Raw genomic sequence first — 12,500 nt, forward strand, 5'->3', positions numbered from 1 at the left:
CGTTCAGCACCGTCAGGGCTATGTTTCTGTCAGCACACAGGTTCATTCAGTTAGGACCACCGTCAGGGCTATGTTTCTGTCGGCACACAGATTGGTTAGGCACCGTAGTGGGCTGGAAGATGGAGAGAAAGACTTGCCTTGTGCGTGCGTGTGACTGAATATTGATTATAATGATACAGGAAACGAATGCTGAGCGCCTAGACAGTAGAGGGGATCAAAGGCTCAGATTCTCTCGCTTCCCAGGCGGACGCCTTACCACAAGGCCAACACTCCACTGCAATAAGAAGAGATGCCCACGAACACCCGCACAACGAACGCCACGAGCCGTGACAGGGAATCAGTCATCCATGTTCCTTCTGTGCCACCATCAGCTGAATTCAAGCCCTGGCCAACGTACAGTCTGAGCCCCCCCCTCTCTCTCTCCCTGTGTGTGTGTGTGTGTGTGTGTGTGTGTGTGTGTGTGTGTGTGTGTGTGTGTGTGTGTGTGTGTGCGCGCGCGCGCGCTCTCATTTGCACCAATAGTAACAATTTGTATCTATAGTAATAGCAGCAGCATTACAAGTAATAGCAGCAGCAGTACCAGTGATTGTTGCAGTAGCAGCAGTAACAGTAGCAGAAGCAACAGCAGCAGTTGTTACAGTAGCAATTGTAACAGTAGTAGCATTAGCATCAGTAATACTGGTAACAGTATAGCAGCAGTAGTAGTAGTAGCAGTAACAGCAGCAGTAGTAGTAGTCCTAGCGATAGTAACATAAGCAGCAGCAGTTGCAACAGCAGCAGTGGCATCAGCAGCAGTAATAAAAGTATAGTAGCAGCAGCAGCAGCTGTGGTAATAGTAGTAGTGGCAGCAGCAGTACTAGTAATAGTATACCAGCAGCAGCAGTTGTTGCAGTAGCAGCAGTAGTAGTAGGAGCAGCAGAGGTAGTAGTAATGGTATAGCAGCAGCAACAGTGGTGATAGCAATATCAGTTGTGGGCTAGTACTAGCACCAGCAGTAGGAGTAATAATAGGGCAGCAGCAGCAGCAGCAGTAGTAGTAGTAGTAGTAGTAGCGGCAGCAGCAGCAGCAACAGAAGTAACGGTAGCAACAGCAGCAGCAGCGGCAGCAAAAGACAAAGAGGAAGAACACAGATCTGACCTGGCGGTGGAGGACCATGCTGAATCGATGTGACGACCAACATCAATGCCGGGTACATTGCCCAGCACTATTCCCATCAGAAGCATCCCTGTGTAGATTCATTATAAAACATAGAACAAAAGAATGATAGAACGAACGAACTACTAAACTGATAGGCATTGAACGAATGAACGAATAAATGAATAAACGAACTTGTTAATCACTCAACGAATCAATGACATTCACATAACAAATCATTCAAAGAAGTGATCTAACATCCAAACTCACTCGATAAGTCTGCCATTAAACTGAACGAAACAGTCATATTTCTCATGTTTGAAAATTTGGGTTGGATGCGTGATGTACTTTCCCCCGTGTTGACGGTTTAAATGTGCACTTTCAACGAAATAGTTTGCAAGAAGGTGTGTTCATAAAAAAAACACACAAAACAACAACAACAACAAAAAATAGGTAAACAAAACAAACCACACACACACACACACACACACACACACACACACACACACACACACACACACACACACACACACACACACTCCCTCTTCATCACAACACCAAATCAAAAATAATTATGGCTTTACCGAACAATGGCGGCAGGTTGACGAGAGCAATCAGATAGCCTCCGCACCAACAGCCCACGAAGAACACGAACATGGGGAAGACGATACCACCAGGCAACGCCTTTTCCTTGGTGATGGAAATGAGCACTCCCCACCACAAGAAGAACATCACCACCACCAAGAAAAACGCCCCCACACGCCCAAAAGGCGGACAAAAGAAAGCCCGCTTCAGATGGTCGAACTTCGTGGGGTTCGCCGGCAAAGGATGGTTCTCTGCCAGCAGAGGAGCCGTGAATCTTTGGCAGAATCTTCTCAGCCCTGCGCATCGTTTCGATCTGGCTGCTTCTTCTGGGAGTCTTGCTGCAGTGGAGGTTTTTGTACCGTCTCCGAAGCGATTCTTGTTTTTGTCGACATTGTCTTTTCTGATGTCCGAATGGATGAGGTCTTCCAGTTCATCTTCGTCGTTGTTTTTTTGCCGGCTGCTATTGTTCGATTTGGACTGCTGGATGGCGGGTCCTGCTCCGGATGTTTCTGGGGAATCATGAGAAAGTGTTAGCAATTTTTGTTGTTGCTGCTGCTGTTGAGATTTTAACACTAACGGATTGTCGAAGAAAAGTTGTTTTTTTTCTTATCCTTCTTTCTTCTGTTCTTGATTGCAGATGTTTCTCAGGGTTCGCGAATGTTTGGTGCCCAGTTTAATTCACGAGAATTTCAACAACGGACAATACTGTGCTCACTTTAGTCGTTGGTTAAAGACAATACGGGACGAGCAAGCGACGCTTCTTGACCAGAGAGCTACAGCCAGAGAAACAGAGGCATAGACAATGAATAAATGAATGAATGAATGGTTTATTCATATAGGCCATGGCCCTTCGTGAAGGGGTATTTGTACAATAAACATAATTTGAGGATAAATAAATGATAGAAACAATCCTGTGAAACGACCATATTTCTAAATCTGTAAACCTAGCGTATATGGTTTTGTCCGAACGCAGTGACGCCTCCTTGAGCTACTGAAACTGAAACTGTAAACCTTAAACAAAACAGAGAAAGATTACGTATGACGTCAGGTTTTAAGCATGTCATCAAGAGACATAGTTTGAATAGACATCGTTTTGTATAATTACTTTGGATGGATGACTTCAACTCTAGTGTCGTTAAGATGTACCCCCTGTTTGTTTGTTATTGTTGTTTTTACAGATAGATACTTCTTTTCATGTCTTGTCTGTGCAGAACTCTACCCATCGATGAATATAAATGCGTAATGGTCGGAGCCACACTGTCTAATCGTATTCTCTGGACTGGAGACTGCTGCTGCCCCCTCTGACGCCAGTCTCCTTGACTCTGCCGACATTGAATGTTAATACGAACTCACCGCATGCACTAAAGTGAATCGAAAATTGAGAGAGAGAGAGAGAGAGAGAGACAGACAGACAGACAGACAGACAGACAGACAGACAGAACGGCCATCATGAAAGCAATGTACGAAGAGCTATACAATCTGGGACAAATTACACTTTATTTTATGAAAATGGACGAAAATAGATTTACGATACTGCAAAAGTATGACGGTGTTGCTATGGGCACCCATTTAGTTTTGAGACGAAGTGAAAACGCTGCACTTTACTTTCCCTTTCATAACATTTATCGATTTAATGATTTTGTTGTTGTTGCTACATTCTGTTATTTTCTGTTTATTCAGTCTATTGCAGAAGTGATTTAAGTCTTTCAAAGACAACTTCTCTGTTTTCCTTGGGCAACCTGTATTGCGGTATTGCACGATATCTTATGGTCTAGAAAGGATATTGAATATCCGTCTTCGATGAACATTTCAATAAAGCAAACAAGAGGAAATGATGTAATACAAGATTTTAAGTTTTGTTTCATTTTTTTTTTTCACAAAAAAACATTAACATTAAAGTGTGAAAACGTCGACAGTCTTTCCATCAGAACGTTCCCCATTCCCTACACACTCAAACATGCAGTCGGAATTTTCTGGCTGTTACATACAATGGTTGTCATTCACAAGACAGCCATTAATCATTTCGTGCTTCCAAGAGTTAAATTTCAACGTTGACAGAGCTATGTTGTTAACCACTGTGACATGTTTACACATTTCAGTTCTATTTACACGTGAAAATGTGCTGGAAACGTGAAAGGTTACCGATCAGTCTGGTTTCTTCTTCTTCTTCTTCTTCTGCGTTCACTCGTATGCACACGAGTGGGCTTTTACGTGTACGACCGTTTTTACCCCCGCCATGTAGGCAGCCATACTCCGTTTTCAGGGGTGTGCATGCTGGGTATGTTCTTGTTTCCATAACCCACCGAACGCTGACAAGGATTACAGGATCTTTAACGTGCGTATTTGATCTTCTGCTTGCATATACACACGAAGAGCGTTCAGGCACTAGCAGGTCTGCACATATGTTGACCTGGGAGATCGTAAAAATCTCCACCCTTTACCCACAAGGCGCCGTCACCGTGATTCGAACCCGGGACCCTCAGATTGACAGTCCAACGCTTTAACCACTCGGCTATTGCGCCTGTCAGTCTGGTTTAAATAAATGAAACAAAATAAAATGAAATGAAACAAACTGAATTAAATGAAATAACAAAAGATAACAATAGCAAAAATACCTATCCTCCCCCGCCCCCTCATCCCCTTGTGAATACAAAAATTTACAATGGAGAAGAAGGCAACAGTCTGATAATACTTTGCTCGATAAACTTGTTTCATCTGTAAGGAAACATAAAGAAATTTGGAAAGCTGTGCACAAGGTTTCCTTTAAAGGAAAACAACCAAAAAGTAATATTACAAGTGACAAGTGGTTTCAGCATTTTATGTCCTAATACCAACATATAGGTATATTAGTAACGAAGTGTGCAATGAAAGATATGTCTGATGATGATAGTATTGAATACATGAATCGTCCTATTTCTAAAGAAGAAGTCTTGTTGGCCATGAAAAAAAACTGGAACCTCGTAAAGCAGTGGTCTAGATGGCATGTTGGGGAATTACTTAAAGAATTCAGACGAATAATAGTATCGTTGAATTATTTAATTCACGCTTTTTTAATGGTGAGTTTCCGAAAAGCTAGACAGACTCGATTATTTTTCTGTTGTTTAAGAAAGGAGATCACAACAACCCAAACAATTACACATGTTATTTCTGTTTGTGATGTACGTAGCAATTTGTTTTAGTTGTTATTAAAAGTACATTAAAGAAGATAATATCAATGGTGAATGCCAAGCCAACTTTAAGACAGGACATTCAACTGTTGGTCATATGTTTATCTTATTAGCGTTTGTCCAAGAACAGTTTTCCTACAACAGTAAACTGTCTGTACCTTTTATATACTTGTAAAAAGCGTTTGATTTTATCAACAGAAATTTGTTTTGGCCTATTTTGTTGAAAAATGGAGTCAAAGGTAGGTTATACAGATACATTAAAAGTATGTGCGAAAAAATACATGTAGGGTAAAACCCGGTGCTAAACTCATAGATTCTATTAAATGTATAGTGGGAATTAATGAACATGTTTGTAGCCCTTTGTTAGTTTTTGTTTTTATAGGTACGTTAACATTGGAAGTGATAAATGATGGAAGACATAGTGCAACGTTCTCATTTAATGCTTTTGAATTATTCATCCTCCGGTTAGAAGATGATGTGCAATTATCAGAGATAGTTGTGGTGTTGCAGGGTCAGCTAAACAGTCTATGTGATGCTGCTTCAATTCAACGTTGATAGGAATAAAAGTAACATGATTGTATTTCCGAAGGGGGGTTACTTAAGTTTGCGAGAAAGATTGGTTTCGGCGTAACAAAATATAAACGCTTTTGAATATTACTGTAATAACTGCCCCCTTTGGATATTACTGTAATGACTGTCGCTTTTGGATATTACTGTAATGACTGCCGTTGCCCCAATTAATTATTACAGTAGTAACCAAAATCGTTTATATTTTAAACGTTATACGAAGCAGTTCCCAGTTTATCAATCTTTTGCAGCATTCACAACAAGGACGAATAATGCAAAAACTGACAGAAGATTTAAAAACCTTCTTTCTCAACACTTACAAAAAGCAGTATTAGCAGAATATTGACATAAGTTTAAGAACAAAAACTTCTTTTTTTCAGTTAGTTGGTGTTATCTACAAGCCGTTCCTGTTTGAAAAAGTATTCCTCTTTTTCAATGGACAAAGAACAAACATTCACAACAATTACACCATGAAAAAGTGTCACAAACAGGCAAAACACGTACAAGCGATTTGTCACAATGAAGTGATCGCTATTTTCGTCATTCGATCTTTACGCCTTATCAAACAGAAAGAAGCTCTAAGATCTACCAAACAACCATTCTGGCCTCACTGCTGTATGCCTCATAAACATGGACGAGAAACTCTCGGCACGCAAAACAACTCAATTTTCCCCCCATCTGTATTGTCTGAGAAAAATTCCTCATTTCAGCTGGCAGGATCGCGTTCCTGACGCAGAGATCCTTCAGATATCTGGGATGGAAAGCATCCACGCCCTACCGATCTTAGGTAGACCGGAGATGTCCGCATGTCCGACGAGCACCTCCCCATAGAGACTGTTCTACGAAGTGCAGGAAATCGCTCCAATGGGGGCCAGAAGAAGCACAACAAAGACTCCTTGAAGACTTCCTTAAAGCGCTGTGGCATTGACCCAACACACTGAAAGCTACAGACTCCGATCGTTAAGTTTGGCGCGGCCAGGTCCGGTCTGGTATCACCGCCTATGAGGAGCAGAGATCGGCAACGCCATTCTGAAACACCAGCAACGCAAAGATAAAGCACTGAAACTGTCTACACCTGGACAGCACCAGCTACGCCCCGTTCCGCAATGCCTCAGACACTTCAACGCCCAGATTGGACTTTTCAGTCATCTACGAACCCATCCAGTGTGAAGCTCATGCTCAACCTGCTTGCGAAGGAGATATAACAACAAACGTCCCGATCAGTTGTCACCACTGTGAAGATTTTTTGTCATCCACATGGAATCTGCCTAACCCCGTTACTAAGCTACTGACAGAGTGAAATAAAACAGCATTACCTGAAATGAAATTATGGTGCTTAGAGCCTCGCCGACCACTAAGGCCATCTCAAGGCTATCGCCGCGTTAATAACTACTACAAGGATAAAAAAAGAAAAGAAGAAATTAAAATGAGTCACCACTTCAAACTTTCCACTCCAAAGTTTAAAAAAAAAACTTCCATAGTTTAAAACAGCATTACCTACCAACAGATAAAACACGTACAAGCGATCTGTTACAAGATCCATTGATCTTGTTTACTGTGAGACAGACATATCCCTTGCGTATATCCCTCTGCAGTTAGCTATATTCTTCACTGGCTCAAGATGACTTGGAAGCATTCAGATTACCATACAAAGCGTGTGAAATGTTAAATAATTTACATGTGAATGTAAAGAAACATTTGGTTTCGAATGTCCGCATTTGTTTGCATGAGAATAGTTTTGATGAAGTCTGGATAAATCAAGGTGTTGGCAACATAAATGGATTTACAAGTGTTTTTCGTCAACATTTGATTCATCGTAGGTGGCAGAACTGGAATAATCACATCAAACCAGAAACGGCGTCACTGAACACCGCCCATGGCGATTCAGAAGCAGTGTAGTTTCCTCAGGGGGTTACCTCGCGGTGACGTGGTGTTTGTGTCTTTCCCCCTCAGGCTTCTGGCACTTGGGCTGCGACAGAGCGAAACTGGGCATGGTGAGTTTAGGTGTTCGTAGTGTGTGTAATGTTACTGAGAGAACAATGAAGATGCGGATGGTTGAAGAACGTGATCAGGGAACTGCTTGAGGACAGAGAACTGGCTCGACACTTCAACCACACCTAAGGTGATCATGTGTTTTTTCTTGCGATTACTCGGAATTAGCTGAAGGTGCATCCTTAGGAGAGCGTTAAAGAACAAGACGATCACTTTGCCCTCCCCCCACCCGCTCCCACCCCTCACCACAAACACTCCCACCCCCCACGATCTCGCTCTGCCTCATCGCACCATCCCCATGGTTCCCAGATAACATTGAAGCCTTTCTTAACGGTGTACTCAGATCAACCCGGGGGTTAGGGGGTGCACCGGAGAGATAGTACCTCTAGGGGGGAGGCTTGTCACGCTCTTCCGAGAGTGGTTCGTCCTCTGTTGGTCCCCACCGGCACCCAGCTCTCACCTATGGGTCCTAGAAGCGGCAACGGCTTTGACAGGCTGGCTAAACTAGGTGAGGGTAGCCGACGGGTCTCAAACCCTCGGTGAGTTAGGGCTTGTCTACCCATGCATGTGAAGACTGGAGCCGGCGGACTCTGCGGAAGAAACCTTTAAGGTTCAACGGAGAGGAAGGCGGTTACAGCAGAGCACTGTGGAGTGCTGAGGGCAGGATGAGGCACATAGGACATCCTGGTCATCCACTGCATCCGTTTCCATCTCCAGTCGTCTTGACCTCGTCTTGCCACTGGATACAGACGGTCTCGAACAAGAGAGTGAGGTCGACGGTGCGCAACTCCTCCTCACTATAAACAAAGTCATCGCGCAAGTCATCAGTCATAATTTTCCCCAAGCCCTGTGGCGACAGGCGAGCGACGAAGCGACAGGTGTGGGTACACTGGCAGTCGTAGCCGCGGACCTGCACACAGGCGGCTCAGGCCATAGGGTGGAGATCGGCACCCCCCTGAGCGACTGAGCAGCCCTCCTCAGGACAGCACTGCTCACCTCCATGGCATGAGGATGGGGCTAGAAAAGGTGCCCTAAACATTGCCTGCTCCACGCCACCCTAGTCAGCATACCGCGGCTGACGGAGACCCTACTCAAGCGGTCGACACACAAAGGAAAGAAAGAAGAAAACAAGGAGCACCCCATTGACCATTGCCACATGGAACGTGCGTACGCTTCTGGACAGAGGCGACTCGGACAGACCACAGAAACGCACAGCACTCATTGCGAGTGAACTAGCCAGGTACAACATCGACATCGCTGTCTTAAGTGAGACCAGACTGGCAGAAGAAGGCGAACCTCTGTGAGCGAGGTGCAGGTTACACCTTCTTTTGGAGTGGTCGCGGACCTGAAGAGAGACGTGAGGCTGGAGTTGGCTTTGCGTCCACCATGACCAACCCGGATGAGATCAAGGACAAGTTCTACAAGAAGGTGGTATGGCGCTGACTGAGAAGCTTCATCAGCTATTCCAACTCATCTGGCAGCATGAGGCAGTTCCACAGGACTTCAGAGACGCTTCCATCATACACCTGTACAAGCGCAAAGGAAATCGTCAGGCCCGTAACAACCATCGTGGAATATCCCTGCTGTCCGTCGCAGGCAAGAGTCTGGCCAGAGTGCTACTCAACCGTCTCATAGCGCACCTTGAGCAAGGTCTCCTACGAGAGAGCCAGTGTGGCTTCCGGAAAGAACGCGGGACTGTCGACATGGTGTTTGCTGCCAGGCAGCTCCAGGAGAAGTGTCAGGAACAGAACGCCGACCTTTACTCCACCTATGTCGATCTGACCAAGGCCTTCGATACTGAGGGTGTGTTTTTGCCCCCACCCTGTTCAGTCTCATGTTTTCAGCCATGCTGACAGATGCCTTCAGAGACGCTGACACAGGCATTGGCATCAGGTACCGCACAGATGGCTCACTTTTCAACCTCAGGAGGCTTCAAGCAAAAACCAAGGTGAGGACAGACACCGTCAACGACTTCCTGTTTGCTGATGACTGCGCTCTCAATGCTGCCTCCGAAGCTGACAGGCAACACAGCGTCGACAAGTTCTCTGCTGCCTGTGACAACTTTGGCCTCACAATCAGCACAAAGAAGACTGAGGTGATGCACCAGCCAGCTCCAGGAAAGCCTTACGTTGAACCAAACATCTTCATCAACGGGCAACGACTGAATGCGGTGGACAAGTTCACATACCTGGTCAGTACACTCTCTCGCACGGTTGTCATCGACAGCGAGGTGAATGCCAGACTAGCCAAAGCCAGCGCTGCCTTCGGCAGACTCCATAAGAACGTTTGGAAAAGGAGAGGCATCACCCTGGAGACGAAGCTCAAAGTATACAAAGCCATAGTTCTCACCACACTGCTCTATGGATGTGAATCATGGACGGTCTACAAACGCCACGCCAAAAAGCTGAACCACTTCCACACCACCAGCCTCAGAAAACTTCTCGGCATAAAGTGGCAAGAGAAGATCCTGACACAGAGGTGCTCACTCGTGCAAACTTGCTCCCCAAGAAACTGCTGTACGGCGAACTCCAACATGGCAAGCGCTCCCATGGAGGCCAAAAGAAGCGTTTCAAAGACACTCTGAAAGCTTCTCTGAAGGCCTTCAACATCAGCCACGACACGTGGGAGGTGAATGCAATGGACAGACCAAAGTGGCGTTCAGCTGTCCACAAAGGCGCCAAATCCTGTGAGGCCAACAGAATCGCTGCAACAGAGCAACGCAGACAGAGTCAGGAAAAGCAGTGCCAGCAAGTTCCTGACAGCCGCCACCATCCCCTGTCCACACTGCGTCAGAACCTTCCGGGCGCGGATTGGCCTGACCAGTCATCTGCGCACCCACAGAGCCCCCCCCCCCCCCCCCCCCCCCCAGGATGACTAGATGGTCCTCGTCGATCCCGACGGACGAACCACACTCAGATCAACCCAGAGAGGCAACGAGATACGTGGAGCCAATTTTGGGAAACACTTCTTTTTAACATTTCTCTTAAACTTACTTCTGTGTTTAAACCGTCTCTTCTTCTGGCCCCACACCACTCTCGTATCAAGTTGTTCATCAACTGTGTTGAAAAGCAAATCTTAGTTTACTGCCAGCACTGACGCGATAAGAACTGGGCCTTGGTTCGCCTGAACGCTTGGTGACAGTGATGGACCACGTTTTGAAGAGTGCTGTTTTCGGAAAGCCTGCTTCACTGGTGCTTGACATTTGATGACCTCTTGTGTTAAACTGAGACGAAGCAAATTTACTCACGTAGATAAGCGGTTTAAAGAGAATTGGAGCACCAAGGAATAGTAAGGAGAAAGGAAAGGCGACAAAGAAGCACCAAGGAATAGTAAGGAGAAAGGAAAGGCGACAAAGAAGCACCAAGGAATAGTAAGGAGAAAGGAAAGGCGGTTAAGAAGCATTAAGTCGTGTACTCAGAGAGCCTCCGCCCACCAAGGACCTTCTGACCCAAACCAGAAGACGCCCGCCTTCACTGTACCACGACATCATCATCATGGTTGTCTGTCGGGAGCCGAGGATGTCGAGGCTTCGTGCCATCGGCTCTGTGTCGCCGATCTTGAGCAGGTGAAAGGCGCTGACAACGGTCACCTCAGGGTGATAGATTCTATATTATAAAAGCCGTTGCTGGTAGACAGTCCCACTCTCTCGGCCTCATAAGTGCCACTTCAGATCTTCTCTGAAGACATTTTCGTTTCAGTAATTTCTTCCTGATACTCTCTCTTTCTCTCTCTCTGCGTGCGTACGTGTGTGCGTGCGTGTGTGCGCGCGTGTGTGCGCGCGCGTGTGTGTGTGTGTGTGTGTGTGTGTGTGGATACGAGGGTTTCGCTCTACTATACCGAGTGAGGTTGAGAAGGAAGAGGAATAGTGGTATATGGAGGAGATGGAGCGTGCGTAAATGACATGAATAGTCATTAAACAAACAAAACAATACAAAAACAAAAGATACTCGCTATCATTATGATTGTCATGAGATAATAGAGCGATGGCAAGTACAGAAATACGACGGCTGCAGCAACACCGGTAAAGCCAGGAGTAACAGGAACAAAAGCAGCTTCACAAACACAATGCTACTTGTACTTGTTGCAGCAGTAACAAGAAAGGTACGCCCATTCATAAACAACAACAACAACATCAAAACAAAGAGGGACCTTTTTCTAAATAAAGGAGAACAAAATACAGCTTGCACTCATTTTCGCAAGATCATTGTCAGAGACTTACTGTCAATCCCAAAAGTGGAATGGGCAGTACATAAAAGTAACAGATTATTCGTTTCAAACAACATTTAAAGTATCCTGGAAGTGTGACACTTATCTCTTGGTTGATATTTTCAGATATATGTCGGTTGACCAGTTTGGAATTGCACAATGCATCGTGGTCGATGCAACAGGACAAAGGTCTGTAACACGTGCCCTCTGAGTGAAAAGGGAAAACAAGACCAAAGATATATTTTGTTTTGGTTGTCCAACGCTTTTTGAGCTTGAATAAGGGATACATGCCTCGAACACTTTGTGCAAATCCATGTCTCTTCAATGTTAATTACCAGTGACGAATAATAATGTAAGATGCTGAAGAATCTACAACGCGCTAATGTGGCTGAATAATCGGAGAAATGTCTATGAAATGTTCAGTCATGACATTATTATCAGAAAATCTTTAAACAATGAATAGATAAATAAATGAATAAACAGACAAATAGATAGATAGATAAATAAATAAATCATAATAACAATAGCCATGATAATGATGATAATGATAATAATAATTTTGGCATGCTGCCTGCAGTGCCTAAATGTTCATTGTTTGTGCGTCTGTATGTTCCTTCTCCTTTAGAAAGGGTTATGGCCTTTTCCACAGAAGTTGTTTTATTCCTCGCCTAACCCATACCACCTGTGTGTGTGTGTGTGTGTGTGTGTGTGTGTGTGTGTGTGTGTGTGTGTGTGTGTGTGTGTGTGTGTGTGTGTGTGTGTGTGTGTGTGTGTGTGTGTGTGTGTGTGTGAAATTTGTCAAATCTGGCAGCTCGCATAAAACATTACGGACATTCACAGACATTTATT

General features: G+C 44.8%; 1 protein-coding gene across 2 annotated transcripts in view; it reads right to left on the reverse strand.

Moving 5' to 3' along the window:
- LOC143289058 (sodium/hydrogen exchanger 9B2-like) overlaps positions 1–12,500 on the reverse strand; it is a 30,127-nt gene that overhangs the window by 14,994 nt on the left and 2,633 nt on the right. For both annotated transcript variants that reach the window (XM_076597886.1, XM_076597878.1), the window contains exons 2-3: positions 1,719–2,228; positions 1,138–1,225 (exon numbers count right to left, since the gene is read on the reverse strand). In XM_076597886.1, coding sequence (XP_076454001.1) covers positions 1,138–1,225; positions 1,719–2,228 — 598 coding nt within the window. The remainder of the gene's footprint in view (positions 1–1,137; positions 1,226–1,718; positions 2,229–12,500) is intronic.

The sequence above is a fragment of the Babylonia areolata genome, chromosome 1 (genome assembly GCF_041734735.1).
Source record: "Babylonia areolata isolate BAREFJ2019XMU chromosome 1, ASM4173473v1, whole genome shotgun sequence".
NCBI classification, from domain to species: Eukaryota; Metazoa; Mollusca; class Gastropoda; order Neogastropoda; family Buccinidae; genus Babylonia; species Babylonia areolata.